Below are 25,585 nucleotides of genomic sequence, written 5' to 3' on the forward strand. Positions count from 1 at the left end.
AATAAGCATTCTGGCTTCTGTTTCTAATTCTTATGCTGAGCTTAATTCGAAGACTTGACCATATACTTGGAGTAGGTAATGTTTGGAGATACTTTTTTTAAGATCCTTAACTAAAAAGTGCTTTTTATTGTTTACAGAAGGCAATCAATATTATGAGTTGGATTAGAAAATAACCTAGTTCTGATAYGCTTCTTGATAAAAATGATTGTGTTCTTTAACTACTTACCTTGTCAAGTCTGCAAGTGCTTTGTTAGAGAAGGGGAAAGAAATCTAATTTTGTGTATCTTTTTTTCTTTCCAAATTACACAGTGTAATATTCCAGCTTCTGTTTTCTTTTGTGTTTTGGGTTTTTTTTGTTTTTGTTTTTTGCATCATCTTGCAGTCAGTTTTTCTTTCTCTTTAAGGTATGACTGGTACCAAACAGAATCTCAAGTAATTGTGACTATCATGATCAAGAATGCACAGAAGGATGCTGTCAGTGTACAGTTCTCGGAGAAAGAGGTGATTCAGGTTGATTCATTGATATACATCCCTGGATTTCATAGGATGTAATTATCAAAACAATGAGAAGACTGTTTGTCAGAATAGCGTGAAAAAATAGCGCAAGAGATCTTCCATCTAAGTATTTGTATGTATGTATGCTGCCATAGCAGGGTCCATAGGATACATGCAAACTATAACTTGTGTATAGATCCTGACATGCATGCTGCGAAAGGAACATTTGTTTTCTAACTGTCTGGGTATTTGGAAAGGTTTGGGGAGGGAAGTGATCTGAACTTAAAATGTTTGAGCATACATGCACCCAGAGCATGAATGGACAGAGACAAGGTATTTTAAAGAATAGTTATGCATAAATAATGTATTTTGCTTTAGGACAACTACAGAAGAAGAATTAATGTTGGTGGGTGGGTTTTTCTTCCTTCTGGTGTCACTACAACTGATGTTGTCTGCCAAATATGTATTTCAAATAAGCACTGTAATCTCTTTATTGTAATACCATATGCAATAGCAGTGACACTCATGTTTAATTTAGCTGTGAATATTGAGAAGCTGGGCTCTTATTCTCAACTAAATTGGTGCTAAACAGCCAAATACTTATATAATTGTCTGCTTTAAATTGTTAAAATTGTGTGAGCACTTGCCATATAGTTTGCATGTATTAGAAGGGAAGTTGCAAATTGTTTTCATATTCCATTATTAATGCGTTGACACTTTATTTGCTTTATAATTCTTTCTCTAAAGAGCGCAGATCAAGCTGACAAGATAATAGGCTTTTTGAGTACTTGCTGGCTAAGAATTGAAATCTCCTATTCATTTTGTAGTGTACTTTAGAAACACCTTGTTTAATAATGCAGTAAGAAGTGGTTTTGTCTTAAATTCTTTGATACCTGATTTTGAAAGTGTCCTAGTGAAGGACACTTTTAATTTGTGATTAAGTGATTAATTTAATCACTTAATTTTGGTGCCAAATTACAATCCTTTATCTCAAAATGGAAAATTCTGCTAAAGTGACCAGAGACATGTTTTCAACTGTTAACAGATGAATGCATCAGTGAGACTTCCATCAGGTGAAGACTACAACTTAAAGCTTGTTCTTCTTCACTCTATAGTGCCAGAGCAAAGTACATTTAAAGTGCTTTCAACAAAGGTAAGCTTTTAAAGTATAAATTATTTCTTTGACCATTTTCTGATGATGAAAATGTTTCTGCTGTATTGTCTTGTCTCATGGTGACAGTCATAGTATCTTGCTTTTCATATAGAATTGTTTTTCYTTTTTAGCCTTTTTTCCTTTTCCTTTACTTTTGATACATCTTGAAATTACCGTTGCTTCTGTGAAGCATCTTGCATGCTCCTGAGCACTGTTAAAATAAATCAGAATCACAGAATGATTGAGGTTGGAAGGGGCCTCTGGGGATCATCTAATCAGCTCCCCTGCTCAAGTAGGGTTACACTGCATAGGATTGTATCCAGGTGGGTTTTGAATGTCTCCAGAGAAAGAGACTCCATAACCTCTCTGGGCAACCTGCTCCAGTGCTCTATCACTCTCACAGTGAAGTCTTTTCTTATTTTCAGATGCTTCCTTTATTTTGGTTTGTGCCTGTTGCCTCTTGTCCTGTTGCTTGGCACCACTGAAAAGAGTCTGGCGCCATCTTCTTGACACCCTTCCTTCAGATATTTATAGACATTGATAAGATCCTGTTTTAATCTTCTCTTCTTCAGGTTAAACAGGCCCAGCTCTCRCAACCTTTCCTAATAGCAGAGCTGCTTCAGTCCTCTGATAGCCCTTTACTGGACCCTCTCCAGTAGTTCCATGTCTCTCTTGTACTGGAAGCCCAGAATTGGACACACTACTCAAGATGTAGCCTCACCAGGGCTGAGTAGAGGGGCAGGATCACCTCCCTCCACCTGCTGATGACACTTCCTAAGGCACCCAAGGACACTGTTGGCCTTCTTGTCTACAAGGGCACATGGGTGGCTCATGGTCACTTTTTTGTCCATCAGGACTCCCAGGTCATTCTCTGCAGAGCTGCTCTCCATCAGGTCGGCCCCCAGCCTGTACTGGTGCATTTTTTTCTCCCTGCACTTTTTTTCTTCTGCACTTGTGCTTGTTGAACCTCATGAGGTTCCTCTCCACCCAACTTCCARCCTGTCCATGTCTCTCTGAATGGCAGCAAAGCCCTCAGGTGTATCAGCCACTCCTCCCAGCTTGGGATCATCAGCAAACTTGCTGAGGAGGCACTCTGTCTTTTCGTCCAGATCACTGAGGAGTAAGTTGAACAAGACTGGCCCCAGTATTGAGCCCTGGGGGACACCACTAGCTGCAGGCCTCYGGTTAGACTGTGCCTCTGATCRCAACTGGGAGCTCTGTCTTTCAGCCAGTTCTCAATCCACCTTGCTGTCTACTCTTCTAATTCACACTTCCTGAGCTTCTCTAGGAGGATATTATGGRAGACAGTGTTGAAAGCCTTGTTGAAGTAAAGGCAGACAACATCCACTCTTCTCCCTTCATCTACCCAGCCAGTCATTCCATCCTAGAAGTCTATCAGATTGGTTAAGCAGGATTTCCCCTTGGTGAATCCATGCTGGCTACTCCTGATCATCATCTTATACCTCCATATGCTTGGAGATGACATCCAGAATGAACTGTTCCATCGCCTTTCTAGGGATGGAGGTGAGACTGACTGGCCTGTAGCTGCCTGGGTCCTCCTCCTTGCCCTTTTTGAAGACTGGAGTGRCACTGGCTTTCTTCCAGTCCTGTTCTCTGTGACCTTTCAAAGATGATGGAGAGTGGCCTAGCAATAACATCTGCCAGCTCCCTCAGCCCTCATGGGTGCCCATGAATTTGTGGGTGTCAGGCTTGCCTAAACAATCTCTAACCTGATCCTGCTTGACCAAGGGAAAGTCTTCCTTTTTCCAGAATGCRTCTCTTGTCCCCAGGTTTGGGATTCCTAAGGGCTGGCCTTAGCATTAAAAAATGAAGCAAAGAAGGCATTCAGTAACTCTGCTTGCCTTGCATCCTTCATCACCAGGGCACACACCCCATTCAGCAGCGGGCCACATTTTCCTGAGTCKTCTTTAGCTACTGATGTATTTGAAGAAGCCCTCTTGTTGTTCCTGACATCCCTTGCCAGATTTAATTCCAAATGGGCCATAGGCTTCCTCATCATGTCCTTGCATCATAGGGATGCACTGCTCTAGAGCTTGGAGGAAGTGATGTTTGAATACTAGCCAGCTCTTTTGGACCCTCCCCCCCCACACACACCCCTTCCTTCTAGGGTACTAACCCATGGGATTCCTCCAGGCAGTTCCTTGAAGAGGCTGAAGCCAGGGTTGTGGTCCTACTTACTGGCTTGCTGCTTCCTTGCAGGATCCTGAACTGCACCATCTCATGGCCACYGCAGCCAAGGCTGCYCCCAACCTTCGCATCCCCAAACAGTCCTCCTTTGTGTGTTAGCACAAGGTCCAGCAGGACACCTCTCCTTGTTGGCTCCTCCATCATCTGTGTCAAAAAGTTGTCATGAATGCTCTGCAGGAGCATCCTGGACTGTGTGTGCCTAGTTGTGTTGTCCTTCCAGCAGATGAGRTTCAAGTTCCCCATGAGAACCAGGGCCTGTGATCGTGAGGTTACTTCCAGCTGTCTGTAGAAGGCCTCATTGACTTCCTCTTCCTGATCAGGTGGCCTGAGGTAAACACCCACAGGAGTGTCACCCATGTTGGCCTGCCCTTCAATCCTTACCTGTAAGTTCTCGCTCTTTATCCACCCTTAGGCAGAGCTTGATRCAGTCCAGTTGCTCTCTCATATGAAGAGTAACTCCGCCACCTCACCTTCCTGACCTGTCTTTCCTACAAACCACGTAGCCATCCATGACAGCGTTCCAGTCATGTGAGCTATCCCACCACATCTCTGAAATTACAATGAGATCATGGCCCTGTGACTGCACGCAGATCTCCAGTTCCTYCTGTTTATTCCCCATGCTGAGTGTATTGGTGTACAGGCATTTCAGAGAGGTAATCGAGCACAGAGGTTTCCCAGGAGGGGTGCAAGAGGATCTGCCATAGCCATGTTTCTTATGCACTTTCCTGACTGCATGCACCCCTTGGAGGCATCTGGACTTGAGCTGCATTTTGCTGACTCCCCTGTCTCTATAACTCTCCTTCCCCCATCTTTCATGGTTTAAAGCCCTTCTTACCAGGCTGGCCAACCTGTTGGCAAAGACACACGTGCCTCACTTAGTGATGTGGCCCTCATCTCTCCCTATCAGTTGTTGATCTTCAAACAGGGTCCCATGATCATAGAAACCAAAACCCTCTTGCCAACACCAGCAGCGCGGCCAGTTAATTTGGAAAATTTGTCTACTAAATAAGCTATAAACTTGACTTTGTTGTTTTACAGTACTGTCTTTAGTCTGGGTTAGTTGGTTTGGAGCTGAATAATCTCTAACTGTTTGGAGCCTGATTTAGACTGAGATTCTTAGTAGTGTGGAAACTTTTTGTGTTTAAGCAGGATCTGATCTGTAAGTATTTTTGCATCTACTTCCAAATTTTATTGTATCCGTATAACTTTGAGGGAGAGTTTTTGAGACAAAACAGGATAAGAATTTATTTCAGAAGTCAATACTTAAACCTGTTCTTTCTACAGAAAAGATTAGTGTAAGGGCATCTGCCTGAACTGATAAAGGAATACAGTTTAAATCATGCCTACCTAATTCCAGTTCTGACCAGCAGATGGAGTATGGCTGAAGTAGTCTCTTGCAAAGCAGCGCTATATTAAGGAGACAAAACATGCAGAGACTTCTTTATACTTTGCAAAATAAAATGTTCTAAACCTTTAAAGTGCTGTAAAGGAATGGTGTGGCCGCAGTGTGTGTCTGATTGCTTGAAAAGCAGACTTGTATTTAACACTCATGTATGTACTGTGTTCACATGAGTACTATAGAAAATATGTAGTTACTACTTTGAGTAAGTCACCTTAATAGAACTTCTGAAASTGTTTACACAAAATTTTATACCTTACAGATTAAGTACTTCTGTGAGGGCTTGAGAAGGACTCAATCTCACCMCCTTGCAAAATATATGAACATTCTATCATATATGCTGCTCCAGTAGTGAATACTACTTCTCAAAACTGTTAGTAGGCTGGAGAGCTTGGACCCATAGGTCTGTATGTCTTAAAGAAGGTGGATATGCAAGATCTCACCCAGTCAGACTTAGGCATCACAAGTGCATCTAAAATTGTCATGGTTCTTCAGACTGCCACAGAACCTTCAGAATCATTTGAAGAGAATATCAATAGATTATTTTTTTACATCCTATAAATTAACTCTTTCGAGGGAAATCTAAATCTTTTTAAAAAATGTGTGAGTTGCAATAGAGGATGGGAGGTCAGAAGTTGGAACTGACCTGTGAAAGACATCTGGGGCTTTGAGATTTAGAGACTATTCTGCAAAAGCCGCTAAAATTAGGATAAGAACACTTGCTGGACATTAAAAAATCATTATCAGTTAAGATGGATCTCTAAAAACTCTTGAATGTGCTTCATTCTTCTGACTAGGCTCGGTGCAGTATCATCTCTGTCGTAGCCAACTTGACTGTATCTACGTTAGTTTGTAGTGTGGCAAAAGAGCAGCAGACTTCTGGAGAAAACAACTAGTATTTGAGGGCCTAATATCCACAGCGTGCGTTCGAGGGTGTAGCTGTGTAGCTGAGGGATTACTTCAGACTAGCTATACTCTGGTCCTGTGGGCTGAGCTCTTGTTAGCAGTCGGAGCAGGTTAAGTGTGCTCCTGGAGCATGTCTCCTGCTTTATTTTCATCTGAGCAGAATCCTTTTCACACACTCTTACGATTTCTCAATGCAAACCAAAACAGCAAATGGGTATGATGGGGAGAATTCACTTCAAAAGCATGCTCTTGGTTGGAATGAAAACCRTCATCTTGTTTTTACAGTTCATTTGGAATACCACTCCCATCTCCACTCCCCCCTTTTCCAAAAGGAAAAAAAAAAAAACCCAAACCCTAGTTAAAGTCATCAGACTGGGGAAAGGGTAGGAAAGAGTCCTAATTTGTGCTTTAAAACGGTGATATAGATTGGTTGCTAGTAAATCTTAACTCATTAAAATTTAAATTCTATCCCCTAGAGTGCAAGTATGACAGTACATGCATGTCACAGCTGAATGTGATCTGAAAGACTAGCAGAAGCATCTGTATGGAAGACTTTTTGCAAGGAAGAAACATGAACCTGGTCTCTTGTCTTAGACAATCTGTCAAGCAGATGAACATCTTACTGTCTACGTTAGGACTGCTTAACTGAGGATTGGAGTGAGGAAGAGGCTGTTCTTTCAGCTGCTGATAGGAGTGTCTGGCGCACAGGTGCTTGAGCTGCTGATAGGAGTGTCTGGGACACAGGTGCTCTAACCAGGAGGTGAAGTACAAATAGAGAGCAGGAGACTGCTGCTGCTGCTGGAAATCATTGAGGCTCACATTAACAGCCTCTGGCATGAGCTCACGGACTTCCAGCAGCAGCAACTTTGTGCTCTTCAAACTGTTAGGAGCCGTTTAGTCTAACCTGGGTCGCCCTGCTGAGATAGACTTCCAGTGGTCACTAGCTTCACTTTTTCATTGAACTTAGCCTTACTAGAGCTTTCTGTGCTTTATATCAGAAGGAATCCTGAGCACTTGGAATAGGTTATGGCTTTTCTCCTTAGTTGATCTTGCAGTCTGGGTTTCTGTTAGACAAGGACTGTTGGGTGCACCAGAGTGGACTTGTGCTGTTCTTTGTCTGTGACTGTAACATATGAGATGCCAGGTAAGTCCCTTGGCAGCAAAATCTCCTAAAGAAATTGTATTTTCTTCGGATAGGAACAAATACAGTCATGTGGAGTAATAATTTAAGCTAAGAGTAGCTACATGTGTTTATACTACTTTATTTTGTATTGCTACTTTGAATATGTGAGTTTCCACATTGCCATTAACATCTTGCAGTCTTCAATGGGGAATGAAAGATCCAATCATTTTCCCAGTTACATGAGGAAGTGGAGCAGGTTATATGGGCAGGTTTTGCTGTGGACAGTTAAGATTTCACATTAACCTTCCACTTAATACCAGTAAATAATGTGGATGGAGGATGAAGCAATAAAATTTGCAAATACAACAATTTTGCATGCTTTTGTAAGTAAGAGAAGTTGCAGAGAGATTTCTCAGTAGTAGCTGAAATTCCACATCACTTGATAAAAGCAAAACAGTAAAAGTGCAAGTCCAGGAGGAGAAACTGGCCTTAATTGTATTACAGAATTATAGATTCTAAAATAGCTGTAAACAAGTAGGCAGAACTCGCAAATTCTGGGATTGGTTCTTTTAGAGAGTATTAGCAGTAGTGAAAAATGCAACTGATGATACCTTAAGGATTTTCTTTTCTAGCAAAGAAGCAGAAATTATACCTTTCAGTAAACACGTTTTGTCTAGTTCTGAAATACAAAGTCCCAATTTTGAAAAGAACGGAGCAGAAATAGCAAATATACAGAGATAGGAAAGATAAATATCTGGGGGTGTTCAAATGGCTTCTGTATGAGCAGAGAGCAAGTATTGTTCATCGTCTGCAGACCTTTGATTTTGACCTGTGAATTAGAAGTGGTGAAACATTTGACACACTGACCAAAGAATGGCATAATACCTATGTGAACTGTAGTTTTTAGATGAAAATCTTATAGCTATGTCTTTGTGCATCCTAACATGGTATAGTCTCTGATTGCCAACAGTTTTACAGGTGACTTTCCTTTTTGCATTTTTAACAGTGTCTGTGCATGTTATTGCCATGTTTGAGCCATTTATTATCTCATTTAAAAGTGTACATGCTATTGAATAGAGATTACTGCTTGCAAATTCAGCTTAGAGCGGACTATGTGTCGACCTATCCTGTTCATATTTCYTTTTGAGTTATTTAGTATGCCCACTATTATTCAGTATATAGTTCTTAGGATCTAAGGGCTATGCTTAGTGTTTCTTTGATAAAATGCATAATAAAACTGCATAGAGAGTTCCTCCCTTGAGAGAGTTGCTGATAATAATAGCCACTTTTTTTTAGAACAGAATGGCATGCTTTTAGTCTCCGTTAACAACCAATTTTTATATCTGTGAGCAGCATAGCTGATAGATCATAACTAGTGTAACTAGATCAACTGGAGTTGTAAGTTATACTGCTGTTCTGTAAAAGGTACCTGCCTGATTTGAGCAACTTTACCACAGTAATCTGATGAAGCAAAAAGTAAGTGCAGCCTGGGAATGTTAAGAAGCAGCTTCAAATATACTGTATAGGTTTAAAAGACTTGTCTTAAAAATCTGATTTTTATGTATATATGACTACATACACAATATGTAGCTTTTTGTGCATTTTGGCAATTTGCGGTGTCAAGTGAAGTTGGAAAAACTGCATGTTGTGCTCTGCAATTAAAGAAAGTTAACTGTTAGTGGTGTCACTTTTTTATGTATTTCCAGCAGGGGGAGCCAAACTGTAATGACTGGAGCAGGTTGGCTCTTGGGATGTTGCATYTGTGCAGTTATGGTGTATAGTTCTGTGTACATACCATGCTCTGTTCAAAAAAGAAAAAAGGCTTAAAAGCTTAAAATAAGTGTGTTAACTTGTAACTAGAGATGTTTAAGCTATTTTTTCTCTTTCCTACTGGACAGAGACAATTCAACCAGTTAAATCAACCAGAGATAAAGTTCTGAAAAAGTTCTTGGTGCAGATTCAGCCTCACTTTATTTTCCCTCCTCTGTTAGATCTATAAGGTAGCTTATTTGGGACCCAGTGGAATATTCTGCTGTGGTCTGTTGGAAACTTTTGTAACCTCAGCAGTTTCTTTAGGTATTCTATTATATTCTAGATGATGCTCTGCTCAGGGATTTCTTATCCTTAGATACAGGAGATGGAGAGGTTATTTCAGGAAAGTGAGGATGAATGTGTTTTAGCATGTGTCTCTATGTAATCTTGAAGGAAATCTATGCTAGTGTCTGTCTCTTTCTTCCCTTCTGCTTTTGCATCTGCAGTCAGTCCAGGAATGATTACTGTGAGCTTTCACTATTTAATGGTTTGAGCTTTTTGCAGACAATAATGACTTAAAACAGTTTAGAGCCTTTTTTAAAAGTTGTAAAAAGTGGTTTCTTGACCCTAGGCTTTTCCTTTAATTAAAGATCAAAGACGTCCTGCAGACAGGAGATGATCTTAGATTTCCAGTCTTACAGTTGACATTTGTTACTTAATAGAGACCTCTGAGATAGAAGCACAGTCTCACCAGCTTCATGCCGAGAATATGGTAATGTGCATCAGTGGAATGTTTCTTTTCCTCAGACTAACATTCTGCATTACAGGCTCTGAAATATGCTGTGCAGCTTACTGGAAAAGCATACTGCGACCAGTTGGTGAATGTAAAGGAAAAAATGAAGAATGAAACTATTTTACACACTCTTGGACTGTAGTCAGAGCCTCCATTGAGGGATACATATACAGAAATAGCTAAACAGAGTTACAGGTTTATTTTAACGGAGTTTGCAAAGTTCTTRCAGTTGCAGTCCAATCCTTAAATGAGACTGTCTCATTTTTGTATTTCTTCATCAAATTTTTTGCTGTGACTAGAATGTGACTAGACTTCCCTGATCTCATGCACTTTTTCCATTGTTTTCTTTGGGAGACTTTCATTTGGATTAGTCTCCCCTATACATTCTTGACTATCTCCTGTAACTTAAGCTGATAAGATATGAATCAGATGCTTTCCCAAAATTCTTGCATCTCTTAGGCAGGGCTAGATGGAACAGTTTCCAGACTAGATGATGAAGAAGCCTTTCCAGTGAGTGGCATCATATTTATTTTGTTCTAATTAGTCTTTTGACTTTTATAGTCTTGCGCCCCCCCCCCCCCCACACACACACACTTTGTGAATGCAGATGGATGTGGGGCAGGTGTAAATTTGTTAATACACTGATAACTGTATTTTAGATAAGCATGCAAGTCAGTGTCCATGCTTTGTGTAAATATGTGAACGGAAATGATATATAAGGGGTCTTTCTGTCCTGAGAGAGAGTAGATGTGAAAATAACTAAACATTGAGGGTATGATGAAAAGGCATATTTAGGATACATCAATATCTATATAGGAAGCTCTTTCTGTAAAATTCAGAATTCTAACAGGTATAACTGTGTAATGTGAGTGAAGAGGGAAACTGACCATTTTATACTCAGCTGACCTCTGTAGGACATAGCTGGCAAAGAAATGGAAAGTTGCACATGAAGTCCCTTCTGTTGCAGGCATCTCTGTAAAATGAATTTCTGATTTTTTATTTATTTGGGATTAAACTGTAGAATTATTTTCATCTCAATGTAGATGTTTAAAGGTGAGGACTAAATATCTTTGAATTTAGAGCATAAACAGTTATTAGGTCTTGGAATAACAGGGGTATTAAAACTATATATGCATGGGATCTTAGAGGTAAGTTTGAATAGTTCATATCTTTTCAGAAGGTAGTGGTATTTTGCCCTCCTCCTAAATTCAAGTAGCAAAATACTTGTTATGATCACAGAGTGCAAATACGCAACAATTACTTTGTCAGATAAAGCAGTCAGTCTTCTAGTTCAGTAAATTATAAAGGAGATGATTGTAAAACTTTGAATTCTTGTATTTTCATGTGTTTAATATAGCAAACCATCAGAATTGAAAAGGATAGGGGTTTTTTGATTCAACTTAAAATTAATGACAGAACTACAGCTCTGACTTTCATTTTTGATATCCCTCATTCATCTGATCTGAGCTTGACACAGATTTGCCAATAGTAACAAAACTTACCACTAGCAGGAATTGTAAAATGCAAAACACAACAGAAATTAGAAAAAAAAAATGCCTGGTAATTTGTCACAGTGTTCACCAGAATCTTCCTTTAGAGAGGAAGGCAAAAATTCCTTTTCCTCTGTGTTTCTTGGTTAAACTGGAAATGTCTGTCCCAGAACATATATTCAAGTGAAACCTGGTTTTGCCAGAGGTTTAGTTTTTTTTAGCAACAAGTTCTACCTAGGAACTTAGTGCTGGCTAGTTAATATTGTGTTTATCTGTATCTCAGGGAAGAAAGCTCACTAGATGAAATCTTTTGTTCCAGCCTCCTTTCTAAGTCACAGTCATTTTTTTTTCCTTTGTACTATCAATGAAATATTTTAGATTGGCTTCTGAGAGCAACTCTAGCATCTGTTCTTGTAGGGTTTGGATTCAACTGCAAACAAATTTGGCTAAATCTCTGCTACATTCTTAATCTTCTTACTTTTACAAGAAGAAACCCCTACACACTATTGTTTTGATTTCTTCTAGATGATGAACCCCCAGTTTGACTCTCTTCCGCTCTTATTCAGAGGTAGATTTCTATCACACAATATTTCAATACACTGTTGTGTGAATTGCTCTGTAAAAATTTCAGGCTTCTTTTCCTTTTTGCTTTTTTCCAGGTGAGAAAACACTTTGAGCTCAAAGTATTGGAAATCTAAATTAAGAAAGCACAGCATAAAGTGGGTTACTCTTGCATTTGAACTTTTCACGTCTGGAGTACTATGTCCAGTTTTTGGCTTCACAGTACAAGAAAGATGCTGATACAGCAGGGCAGGTCTAGTGGAGGGCTGCAAAGATGGTCAGGTGGCTTGAGCCCATGAGGTACAATGAGAGGCTGAAGAACTGAGTTTGTTCAGCCTGAAGAAAAGGCTGAGGAGAAATTTTATTCCTATGCACAGCTACCTAGTGAGAGGATATAGAAAAGGTGGAGCCAGGCTTCTCCAGATAAAGGGGCACACATGGGAAATTGTGATTGATATAAGGAAAAAACTTTTGTAGTAGGAGTGGGACACTGCAGCAGGGAGATAAGATAAGCTTTTTCCTTGGAGATGTTCAAAAAACTCAACTGAGCACAGCCCTGAGTAGCTTGCCCGAGGTGGGTTTGTGTTAAGCAGGGTGTTGAACTCTGTCTTCAGTGGACCCTTCCAACCTACATGATTCTTTGAAGGAAACAATTGTCTTTATTTTATAAAGTGACTGACTTCAGCTAGGAAGCCTTCCCTACAGATGTCTGTCTGAGCTCAGTGTTAATAACCAGTTGTTATGCAAGTGTGCAATAAGCAGTATTAGCAGGGGTGGGAAGGGGAGGAATCTGGAAAGCAAATGGGCATGACACCAAGTGAGTTGGAAGGAGTGGTGTATTCACAGCATCTGCATAAAGGGAAGGCATAAGGGGGAGAATACAGATTTGTTTCCCTGAAGGAGTAGGGAGAAGCAATCGGAGCTTCTGAAATAGGCTGGGAGAAGGTCCCATGTAGAGCTTGTAGGAATAAAGGAGAAATTGAGATGCTCCTGTCTGCTGCGTATAGTAAGCTTGGAATATCTGCTGCGCAAATCTTGAGGATAAGGTAGCATTCCTATAGTAATTACATTGTCCTTTAGTTCATGTTTCTGATGAATGCCAGTTTTAGCTCTTCTTCCTGCATTGCACTTCTGTGTTTTCTGGCTAGCTGTTTCAGGAAGGAGTGAAGTATAACTGTGAGAGTTTGGATGTTGGACAGTTACACTGAGCACCTKCTGTATGATTAATATACAGTAATCCTGAAGTTCTAGAATAATCAGGTTGTACATTTTACTTCAAGCTTCATGAGCTTGAACATTTTGAACATTAAAAGGGGGAGAGGAGTACTTTGTTACAGAAGAGTTCTTAAAGTAGCGTTTGATTAAAACAGTTAAGAGCCTGAGCCAGCTTCTTTTAGTGGCATGCAAAGTATTTAATTTGCAAGGAATTTTTTTCTATCCATTATTTCAAAATTGGCTTGAGGCACACAGGCATGCATTTTATGAAATAAATGTTAAATCAGAGTAGTTGGCAAAAAGTTGAGATGTCAGTACCTAGACAAGAAATACACTTTTTTTCAAAGGAGAGAAAAAAGCGAACTACTTATGTGTTAGATGGAATGTAAATGTCCATACTGATGTGTTGTTTGCGTGTGTGTATGATAGCTATCAGTTTCTGCTTTTAAAAGTTCATTAAAATGTATTTATTGCCATTTGTGCACATAATTGGGACTTGCAAAATCATTTCCCTTTGGATCAAGTAAAGCTCTCAAGTTGCAGAAATACGCTTCTTCACAAACAGAATTTCATAGCTTTATATTTTTAGAAAGTGTGGTTGTTTAATGGTATACAGCTAATGATTTCCTTAGTTTTGCTACTGCCTGCCACTTTGCCTAATGAGTAACTTCAATTAAAGAAGATGGAATAGAGGTTTAATCATGTCATAAATGCATTCTGTCTTATTTTTTCAGCTGTCTGGAATTATAGTTTGATGGTGTTGAAATGATTTAGATTTAAGAAAACCACTGGGAATTAGTTTGTAATGTTTTCCCTTCCTTAGGGATATTTATTGTGTAGTAATTGGCTTAGGGCCAGTTTTAGAGAGGAAAATGTAGGAACTAGTAGATTAAAAAAAAAAAATGAGGGAAGGATTATTGTAGCAGCAAAAGTGAAGTTTCCTTTCCTTTCCTTTTCTTTTTTTTAAGCATAAGTGGGCAGAGTACTGCCATGGATAGTCAAAGGCCTTTATAAGGGATCTTTGAGAAGCGTTGTATTCTGAGTAGAGAAAGTTCATGCTTAGTAGCTCATACTAAGCATTACTTCACATTAAGGACTGTTTTTTCCCTCCTGATGTGATGAAACTGGCTATACCTAAGATATTAAAGCATATTGGTGGACAGCCTGTAGCATATGGGTAAGGGGAGATAGTGAAGGGATTTGGAGAAGTAGGAGTAGGACTGGAAGCTAAATAAGGGGTCAAACAAACAAGCATTGAAGTGGAATAGGCTTGAGCAATCAGTATCAAGACCTCACTCTTTCTTACAGACTGTTTAGGGAGATGCACTATAAAGCAGAGCGTAAAATCTTGAAACGMGGGCCTCCTCAAATTAAATGTGTAACGAAGCTGGTAATTCAGTTTCCTTAGCGTGTGAAATCTTCCCATATGAAGGCATTCTGATCTTATGAAAGCTTAGAAGATAAGCAGCACTAGAAATTGCTTTGAGTGTGTGTATCGTGCTAAGCTCCGCCTGACCGTGAGGGGGAATTTCTTCTCTGTGAGAGTGACGGAGCACTGGCACAGGTTGCCCAGAGGGGTGGTGGAGTCTCCTTCTCTGGAGATCTTCAAGGTCTGCCTGGATGCAACCCTGTCTACCATGCTCTAGGTGACCCTGCTTGAGCAGGGAGGTTGGACTAGATGATCTCCAGGGGTCCCTTCCAACCTTACCRATTCTGTGATTCTAAGCTCATTCTTAAATGGTACAACTTGACCCATGTAGCAGCTGGTCGTTTCTGTAGGAAACCAAATTAAAGTAGTACTAAATGACTACTAGTTTAACATACTGATTGGATGATTTCAGAAAAATCTGGCAGAAGGATGTAAGTTTTAGGTTGATAAAAGGCTTCTGAGAGTGAGTAGGACAGTCAGCTAATTGTTGTGAACTAGTTGTGAAAATGCAAGAGGAAGAGTTCTGATTTTGTTAGGTAATAGACTGACCCTTAGCTGGCAGAAAGTCTTTCAAGTTTTGTACTTTATTACAGCAGGGATTTCATACAGGAAAGAAAACTTGTTTGGGGGGAAGCATCATTCAGGACTTCCATGTCAATAGTGACAGCTGTTCTATCTTCCAGGCCGTCAATCTTCCAGTTCCTTGTCCTACATCCTAAGTTACGCTGCGTACTGCTTGGTTTCTGAACTCTGTTACATTCCTCATCTGTTCCTGACTCCAAGCGTATCTTAACCATCATGCCTGGCTTGTACATTCACTTTAGCTCTGACTTGACTGGATTAGATTTCACTGGATTAGACTAGTYATATTCCTATTGTTTCCCTTGTAGCAGACTGTTACTGCTGAAATACTCTGCTTGAAGAGTCACGTAGGGGAAGTGAAGGAAAGACAGGTGACTTTAAATTATGCTGTTTCACTTGTAGCTAATTAGTGCCTCTGTAAGTGACAAATTAATTAACTTAAATGTTTGACTCCTAAGATCCAAATCCGTGGTGGTGGGGGGGGAACCCAACTGTTGGTGTTGACACTGATAGAACTACTTGTTTCTTACAGGTACATAAATACTTTAGCTTCCTTAAGCTAATTGCGCAGCATCAGACTTACGATTGTGGTGTTCAGAAATGAGCTTTGGGATTGTAATGTCCAGAGTTTTTTTAGGAGAGTCCAGTAAAGAAAGCTTTGCTAATTACTTCAGATTCACTGCAAACTAGTTACTGACACAGTGTTTGAATACTTTCTCTATGTAGTGTCAACTGAAAGTTGTTTTGTCCTTACAGATTACAATACTAAACTCTGGAATGTAGGCTTTCTTTAGAGATGCTAGGTTGAATAGCTAGAGTAATACAATATTTGATAACTTTTGGTAATCAAATTCTGTGACTGATCCTTTCAGTATTCTAAAAAGCGATATCCTGATGCTTTATTTGTGACTTCTAAAAGTGACTAAAAACACTAGATATCTAACAGAGTAGTAAGTCAAATACATGTAGGTGATGCAGCATGATTGTTAATATGAAAACCTTGAAACTTAAATAAATTCATTCCTCAATTTGGTTGCAGGTAAGCAGCAGTCTAAGATGCATTATAAAAATAAAGAAGTGAGTTAAGTAAAGTTCAAATTTCAGATCAACGTGATGCTGTGTAAGGAGCTTGTTGCTAGGATCTCTAGGGTTAGCTTTTACAGAGGTGCCTTTGTTCTTGGGTCTGCAGGGATCCCCAGGTTATAGTGGCTTTAGGTAGAACTAACTCATCTCTGCTGAGCTATTAATGCAAATAAGCAACTTTTGAAGTTCAGCAAGCACTATTTCAAGCTCACTGTACCATCATACAAGCTTCGTGGCAGTTTAAGTGAGTTTGTCATCTGGAGTGACATTGGACAGTCCTTGTTTTGCAGAATGTTCTGCAACTTTGTAATCCGGTAGCCAAAGGATGAGGTTGACTATGGAAAAAAAAAAAAAAAAAAACCACCATGAATATGGTTGTCTAAAGGGGGTTGTACCTAGTTGTGATTAGGAGCGTGGCATCACACTTACTTTTACTCCTACAATAATTGCAATTTTTGTCCATTTTTAATTGCAGATATTGTCGGTGTATACTAGGTAGTTTTACCCTCTAGCAGTCTTAATGTATGTGTCCGTTGAACCAAATACGTACTGATTCCAAATTTATGCAARAGGAAGATCTTTATAGTCCCGGGCTGTTTTTCTGATTTATATGCTGTGCATTAGATAGGAAATGTTTTGTTAGATGAAATTTAAATCTGGATAAACTTGTATTTTGCAGTCCTTCAAAATGCCTATTGAATTATTAGAGTTGGGATACTGAAAAGGTAATATTTAAGAATCCTGGTTCCTGGCACTGTAGATGAGGACAAATGGTTAACTTTTGGGATGCCATAATTTACAAAGAGTAATAAACAAAAGGAGGTGGTGCTGAAAAGAAAAGGAGGGGAGTGGGTAAAGATTTGATGCGAGAGTGCTATATAGCCACATATGAGCAAGTTATGTGACTTCAAGTCACGTACCAACTAAAATATTGTGAGGTAGGTATATTGTTTTTACAATGCAGGCTTCTTATTAACAACCCTTTCTGAAACAAACATTTTTTCACTACTAAAAAATCAAACTTTTGAAACTATTTGGCTGAACTGTTTGTCATCTGGATTAATTTATATTTTGTCTTGTGTTGTGTAGGTTGAGATAAAAATGAAGAAGCCAGAAGCTGTAAGATGGGAGAAGCTAGAGGGACAGGGAGATTCTCCTAAGTTAAAGCAATTTACCTCAGGTTTGTTCTCTGAACTATTCACTATTTTGAGTTTAACACTTTTATCAAGTTTCTTCCAGTTATTTAGAACATTTGGTGTGTTAAATATTGGTAATAATATTACAGCTTCATATTTACAATGCAAAGCCTCATGGCGTTTTTACTGCCAACAGCTGAAAGAAGTAGTTTATAGGGTTTTGCTAAAACCTTAGTTGTTACAGTCAGCCATCACTTTCATTAACCTGATGGATTGTTCGCGTATGTGCTTGTCACTAATTTCTTTGGGGCTTATTTCATTGCCTATCTATTTTGGTCACTGTTCTGCAGTGCTCTGCACTGTTGCTCTCACTGTTGTTTAAATAATATTTATTAACTTTCACTGACTCTCATTCAAGTATTCCACCTCTCTTGCAAGGTAGCACTTCTGCATTTTTTTCGAGTCAGATTAACAATTTATTTTTGAGAGAGTTTGAATCTCCCAATTCATTCGTTTCATGTATTTTCTTGAAATTTAGCTCAAACTTTCCTTTAGGTGTATGATGTGGGTTTTTTGTGTGCTTTGTGGGTGTTCTGTGAAGGTTGGAAGAAGGAGGGTTTGGCCAAAATCTCTTCTGCCTCGCTTTGGCCTTACTTATTTGTGTTACTGCTCTCCACCATTTCATTGTTGGATAGCTAAGCTACATGAATCTTCTGTTTACTTAAAAGTAAATTGCTGCAGCTGCTGAATCTGTTCTCTGGCATCTTCTTGTCTTCCTTACTGCAATGCTTATCTGTAAGGAAGAACTGATTTGTATTTTCAGATTCATATATTGTCAGTTACAAGTTTCCTAATTCATAGGATGTGTTGGTGTGTGTATACTTACGTACATATGAAAGCTGTGTTTTTGCTGTCATATTTACTGACATTTTACAACTCAGTTGTTCAGACATTTTTTCCACGTTAGTACCTTCCTAACTCCTTCCAGCAATATGGTGTGCTTGTTTCTTGTTATTTATTTTATAATATTTAGGAGGTGCTTTCCTCCCCATTTCTCTTGCTAAGTCTTCCATTTCTTAGGGCTACTTTTTGTATTAACTTTATTTTCTACTGTATCCCCCTTAGACTATATCAGCGGATTACTGTGTCAGAGATTAAGCTAGATGTTAAGACCTATGGAATGGAAAGACTTTCATTGACTGCAGTTGCATTTTGACTGAGTTGTAATGTTCGAGAACAACTTTATGAAATATTTATCATCACAGAAGAGACTGTCTTTTTTTCTCTTCAGCCACTTTCTGATTTGTGTTTATGGCCTATTTTAAAGCCAAAGCCAAGCTATTTTAAAACAGATACGATGGATACTTCACTGTCTGTTTTACATTCCTCTGCTAATTTTGAAAGCCTCTTTGCATCTAGACAATTTTCATCTTGCATAGATTCTCTTAAAATATAAAAAGTCTTGATTTTTTTTGTTCATTGATGGTTTGCATGTGTCTCATTTTATGTTTTAGATGAGCATTTACCAAGGAATTTCCAGTTGCAGCCTTCCTTCTAGTTGTATGCCCTACTCCTTTTGTGTTCATAATCCAAATACTAGAATTAGTTAACTAAAGCCTCTATTTTCAGATACCCAGCACTTATATCCATCGTCCTCTCACTATACAAGGAACTGGGACAAACTGGTGGTTGAGATCAAGGAAGAAGAGAAGAATGAAAAGTTAGAAGGAGATGCTGCTTTAAATAAACTCTTTCAGCAAATCTATTCAGATGGCACAGATGAAGTGAAACGTGCTATGAACAAATCATTTGTAAGTCCTTAATCTTTGTTTCTATAAATAAATTTGTAACTCTTGCACATTGACACATTTTACTAAGCTTTGCCTGAATTGACAAGCCTCTAATCATCAAAACCTTGGGCCTAGAATAATTAGTGGCAGCAGTTCAATTGGAGGTGCTGGTATAATCRACACTGTGGACTAGTGAATGTGTTTCACATCCAAATATGTGCCTCTCTCTCAAGCCTGTGCCTTGTCATTGTTCTCTTTGTTTCAGTCAATGTAACCTAAGGGAGTATAGTTTTTGGCTCATTTAGAGCTTGAAGAGTTGCCCAGGATGAAGGGAAGAAATTCTTAATTGCTTATACTGGCTTCCTTTCATTTGTAGTCCTCCTCTGCAAGAACATGACTGGACCTTTGAAAGCTCTTTCTTAATGAAGTAACTTCTCAGTAGGTCCAGTACAGTTAAATAGTACCCTTGGGCTGAAGTTTAGAGAATGATGATTWTGTCAAATATTATTCAATATATATACACAAAAATGCTGTGTAACTTGCTTTTAAATGAAATTTGACAAATTCTCATGAAACTAAAGAATTCAGTCTCCTGTAAAAAGCAAGACTTGTTAAAGTAATTTTAGTGGTTTACAAACTTAACAAATATTTTCTCATATTGCAGATGGAATCTGGAGGCACGGTTCTGAGCACTAACTGGTCTGATGTTGGTAAAAGGAAGGTAGAAGTAAACCCTCCTGATGACATGGAATGGAAAAAATTCTAATCTTCAATTTTTGTCTTTTACCATCTGTGTATTGACATAGTCATGTACTGACCACTGYGTATGGACATAGCATTCTTGGATTCAAAGCACTGAATGTTCCCTTGGAAACAGGAATTATCATCTTTACATTGTGTGCTTTATAAATTCCTTCATCTGCAGATATTAAAGATTTAATCAACGATGGAAGTCTGTTTTCATCACTTCCGTCTAAGGGTTTTTGAAAATTGACTCAGTCACATTATAATTTTCTACCAGCTTTATCAGGTCTATTCTTTGGGGATGTAGTGATCCTTAATGGGCTGTTCAGGATTATTGCCTTATGCCTGATATTTCTGTTCAATAACTTATTGGAATTTGACAACTTTGGGTAAAAACAGTTTTCAATAACAGTGTTAAAATTGTTCTCTCTTTAACTCTGCTAAATAAAACTGTAATTATAATTTTTTCTATATAGGAGCTGCTTCATTTCACTTTTAGCAATAAAGTTTTGGTTTTTGATTGAGGGGGAATCATTTAAGAATATTTCCCTAAGGAAGTGATTATACTGTCTTTAAAAGGCATGCATAGGTGCAAAACTGCCATTTTGCAAAGGATGAAGTTACTGTTCTTGATACAGATGCAGAATTTCCAGTTGTGAATTCTTTCACCTTGGTGATGGGTGGATCTCTATAGTCATATGTGATGGAGGGAGAAAGTCTATCATGACTGGAAATTTCTACAGAAAAGTGAGGCCACCTTTAATCTTCAAAAAGAAGGATRTGTTATAAATTGTCTGAAATCAAAGATGAGAAGCAATCATGATAAATTCTGTTATTTAAAAATACTGGAAACTGTATTTGTATCTGAGAACAGCCCATGTATCCTTCTCTGTTTTCATCAGTTCATCTTGATAAAATTTTAAATAAGAGTATTTACAGAGAAAGAACTGGAAAGTTTAAGTAGTACTGTCCATGCCTGTACTTTGTGGTCTGTTGTATCCCCCTGCCTGTGCCTGCAGGGGGATGTGAACTTAAGAAGCTGACACAATCATGGTTAGTAGCTGCCACTATCTGTTAGGAATTCAGGAGAAAAAAAAGAAAAGAAAAGAAAATCCATAACGCTTCATGAATTGAATAAAGAAAATCAGAACACTCCATGAATTGAATATGTTGTCAACCAGCTGCAGATTACTTCCTTGTTAGCCATTGGACGCTACTATAGATTTGCTGCTACTTTTCCTTGCTTTCTTAATTTGACTAAATTGTTTGCTGTTTTTGCCTGTTCTCTGTGTATTTGGTATATTATTTTAGTACAGTMAATGGCTGTGACAAAATTCATGACAGTAACTACAGTGAGAATGAAAGTAGAAAAGCTATTAAAGTAATTCTTCTGGTAGGAAGAGAGTTGCAAGCCTGCAGCTGATAAAGCAATACATGTGTGCAAATGATCATCTGAAACTAATTTTGGTAGGAGGAAGAAAGGATATATTTTCCTCCTGCGGAGGATGAGAGCGAGAAATTTAGGTTTTGCTGTGATACTGCAAAAGAGCAGTAGGTTTTTTTTTTTTTTTAATGGTACTTTTACTCTGTGTATGTGGTAGTACTGAGATCTGAAAATCACTCAAAACTGAAGAGAGCTTGTGTTAGGATGTTTACTATAGCAATGGTTTGAGATTGTCTTACTTGCCAGCTGTAGACTGTAACTGCAGTCTTGACAAAACTGCAATTTCTTGATGCACTCACATCGTGATTATCTGTACAGTGGAAGCTTGACAGTGATTTCTTTTTAAATCACTTCTAGCTACAGGATTGAGTCGTGTTTTCTGAAGTTTGAATTTGACCTTCAGAACTGAGTGTTATCCTGGTCTTTGAACAAGATGAAGGGAGATGAATTGAATTTGGGAAGTGTGTGTGTGTAAGGCCTTATCTTTGACTCTTAACTGAGAAATGCCTCCTGCTTGGAAGAGTTTCTCAAGGGTATATTTGTTGCCATATCTGAGTGAAGATTTCCTAGCCTTAGTAGGGAATTTCTTACCTCTTAGGAAATCCTGAGTAGCTAGTAGCTCGACATCAAGGGCATTTCCCATCTTTACAGGATGCTAACATCCGAGGGGACTTGATTTGGAACAGGGACTTCCATTCTGAGTAGAATGAAGACAAATGCCTGAGCTTAACTTTTTCATGAAAAATTTGGTTCTTGTCTCCTGGCCAGCCCTGCTTTGTAAATGTCATTCAGAACACTTATTGGTGCTTAGAAAGACTTGCTATGGGAAAAGCCTAGAGAAGTCTCTTAAATAGAAATGGAAAAGTAATTTGGGGAAGTTTTCTGCCAATCAGATTCTTTTTGCTTAATGTAAAGAATGTAGTAGGTGTTCTTCCATCTACTTTCACTTCCAGAAAGTCCATGGGAATATTTTTGTCAGATAAGCACAATATATTTTTAAGTGGCTACTGTTTGACTGCTTTGGGATTCAATTCACTTAGCTTAAGGCAAAAAGCAAAATAAAATGCATTGGTACTTATGTACTCTTGAGGCATATGTAATGCAAATGTAATACTTTAGCTTCAGGCTAAAAATTGTAGTGATCAAGTGGTAGACCTCCTTGTCCATCTCAATCCTGTGAGCTAAGTATGCAGATCTAAATGCAATACCAGCATCTTAAAAACTGAACCAGTAATGGCAGCTCTTGTATTATGGTTGTAGACACAACTTTTTTTTTTTATGAAACCAACAGGTAAGTCTTTCCTGTAAATTTGGGAGAAGTTGCTTCATGAACAGTATCTCTAGTCTTTGACAAAATTCATAACACACAGTATTTCCAGAAGCGGTGGATTATGAAGGTCAAAAGAAGGATAGCAGGGAGCTCAGAGGGTGAATAGAGAGAGACTGGGCTAGGTACAAAGGAAGCTTCTGCAGCAACAGAGAGGAGAGAGGAATTTGTTCCAACACAGTCCCTGCGTTGACTGGAAGCGGAGAATGACCTGTAAGGGCTAAGTGGACAGAGAGAAAGCTGGTATACTTTACTGTCCTGTCTTTGTTTTCTTTTGAACAAAGAAAACCATATTTTACTTGTATTTAAAATCTTTTCAATTTTACGAATGCCTTTTAGTCATCTGTGGGTGGCATTTACTAGAAGATCTGTGGATTTTCACCTCAAAGCTTTAATTTGAGGTCCTGTTGCAAATACAGGAATAGAAAGGCAGATCTGCAATCTAATAGGTTATGTTATACCAGCAACAGGTTTATTCTCTCTTGCTGTTTTGCTCATCATAGAAAATGTCTAACAGTTGTAGTGTAAGGTTGCCTCCCATCTTTGGTATATGTACAGTGCTTTTGAAAGATCAGTTGAACCTCTCAAAACAAAAATGGTGATACAATTGGTTCAGTCTAACTCTTGCCCTTTCTGAGCAGTGTTTGTCTGCCCCTGATGTGCAAGTCTGGAGTGTCTATTCCCTCAACAATCCACTGCTTGTCAACTACAGTTAYTTTATGCTTCTTTACATCTTTGAAGTGCGTGGAACAAGTGATCAGTTTGTTCTCCATTGCAACCCAGATTTCCTTTGAAGTTATGCATGTTCTAGCAGGGCTGAAGTATTATATGAAGAACAGAGAAAACAGACCTCGCCTCTGTCTGAGCATCTTTTTTTTTACTTCCTTAATGCAGATATAGTTGGAGAGTGATTCTCATATTAAAAAGGAGAAAGGGAAAGACTCGTATTCCTTCTGAGTGCAAAGAGTACATTATAGATGTGGAAAAACAGGCTCCATCTGCCTTTCAGTCACTTGCTTTGTGGCTTCCCCCACCCCACTCCCCCAGCTTTGTGGCTTTGCTGCTTGTTTTCCTTCTCTTTCCATCAGCCTGAATTTACTCAGTCTTTTTCTTCTGATCTGCTCTGCCATCCTAATCCTCTTAGTACCCATTCAAATGGGTAATTTAGCTTTAAGGGTAGCTGAATTATAGTGCTCTAACACCCACCCACCTTTGGTAAAGAAACACTTCTGTTTAAAACCATGTTCCTTTTTCCTTCCTTCTCCCCTAAACTATGGCCAAAGAAAGGATTTGAATTTGTGTCTGCTAGTGTAGGTCAGAGCTTCCCTCAATCCTGGTTGTTCTTTCCACATGTGCATGTTGTAAACTGTTTAGTATGCAAGATTTATTTTTGTGGTGTATGGAGGGGGGGTGGGGAGAGGGAACTTACCTTTAACATTGGTTTTCTAAAGGAAGTAAATGCTATGCAATAATGAATAGGATTGATATGGATACTTTGCTGAACTGTAGTCTGAGCTTCCGCTGTGGTGAAAATTGCTATATCTTTCATCCTTATGAAATAAATAATGAAGTTTTTTGCCCATCTACCAATCTGCTTTTGGATCATTGGTCTTATTCATTGCCTCAAAGCTTTTTCTTACAAATTAGATGTTGCACTTAAAAAGAACTCCACAACCTTCGCCTCAGCAAGAGAGCTGTCTTTTTAGCTTTTTATATTTGAATGCTATACATAGCTAACAAATAAATTTGATGATCTGAAGCATGTGATAGGAAAGATGTCTTGGCGCTTATCTTTTTGGAAACTGGTAAAATGTGCACTCTAATACTTGTGCAGTGTGTAGTTTCCATGATTTTTACACTGCTTACATGATTTTTGACTGCTTATGACCACCTTGGTTTTCCTAGTATCATGCATATATGTCTTGAAAATTTTCTTTTTGTTGCCTCCATATGTTCTTTGTCYATATATGTAGGTGTTAGTGTTTAAAGCATCCATGCATAGGGCAGGCTCTTACTACTTACACAACTTGCACAACTGCCTATAGCAAAAAGCTGATACAAGCTTTCTCTTAGGGTTAATTCCGTTAAGACTGTATAGACATGGAAATGACCTGTAAGATGCTTGTTTCTGTCTTCYGAAGGAGAATGCGTTTTACTGAGGGGCTGGCGAGGAGCATGTCATGTGCTCCTTCAAGGTGGCATAACACATGTGAAAGGTAGTGTCAGCTTAGTTCATCTTACTCACTCACTCTTCCCCTTGAGTGTTTCATTTACTAATCTCCTTGTTTTCCTCTCCAGACAGTTCTTGAACATGTACTTAAAGATACTGCTACACTTACTATGTTTGAAAAAGCACAGAGAGCAATTGCAGGTTTTTTATGTATTTGTTTAATCTGCAGTAAAAAAAAAAAAATCTGACTTCTCTAAGCATATGAATGATGTGCTTCTAAAACAACATAATCAAGGTCACTTTCATTTTAAAAAGCAAAACTGCAAATTTAATGGGTCTTTAAATCCCACTTTAAGAAGTTTTCAAATTAAATCTTTCAAAGCAAATCTGTTCTTCAGACTAAGGGAAGGTGAGGCTTATATTAAAGGTGATCATGATGAGCACAGAATTTGGTGTTTTGTTCTATTCTCATTTAACACTTTGCTTTTTAGATATGCAGTTTAGCATTCCACATAAGGCTTTTTTTAAAGCACGATTATGTCAAATTAATTCCTCTTCTGTGTATGTCACGCAATGCTAATAACATTACTAGGCTTGCAACATCTCAAGGGCTGTTTAGTCACAAAAACAAATGCTCCGAAAAGTTAACTTTGGGGAAAAATAAGGCCACTCTGTTYATGAAGGTTCATGCAGATGGCTCCAGCAATAAAATGGTACGGTTCAAGACATAYGGTATGGAAGAAGGCAATGTAATACCTTTATTTTTATTTTCCAAAGCTAGAAGT

The 25,585-nt window shown here is 38.6% G+C and overlaps 1 protein-coding gene across 2 annotated transcripts in view; it reads left to right on the top strand.

Annotated features, from left to right (window-relative positions):
• Positions 1–20,332, top strand: part of SUGT1 (SGT1 assembly cochaperone of MIS12 kinetochore complex) — a 33,331-nt gene extending 12,999 nt beyond the window's left edge. For both annotated transcript variants that reach the window (XM_085309480.1, XM_085309481.1), the window contains 5 exons: positions 405–501; positions 1,541–1,648; positions 17,279–17,369; positions 18,955–19,136; positions 19,780–20,332. In XM_085309480.1, coding sequence (XP_085165606.1) covers positions 405–501; positions 1,541–1,648; positions 17,279–17,369; positions 18,955–19,136; positions 19,780–19,881 — 580 coding nt within the window. In that variant the 3' untranslated portion in view covers positions 19,882–20,332. The remainder of the gene's footprint in view (positions 1–404; positions 502–1,540; positions 1,649–17,278; positions 17,370–18,954; positions 19,137–19,779) is intronic.
• Positions 20,333–25,585: the final 5,253 nt, after the last annotated feature.

This window comes from Rhea americana, unplaced genomic scaffold (assembly GCF_003343005.1).
Source record: "Rhea americana isolate MKP2758 unplaced genomic scaffold, rheAme1 scaffold_3, whole genome shotgun sequence".
Taxonomy (NCBI): domain Eukaryota; kingdom Metazoa; phylum Chordata; class Aves; order Rheiformes; family Rheidae; genus Rhea; species Rhea americana.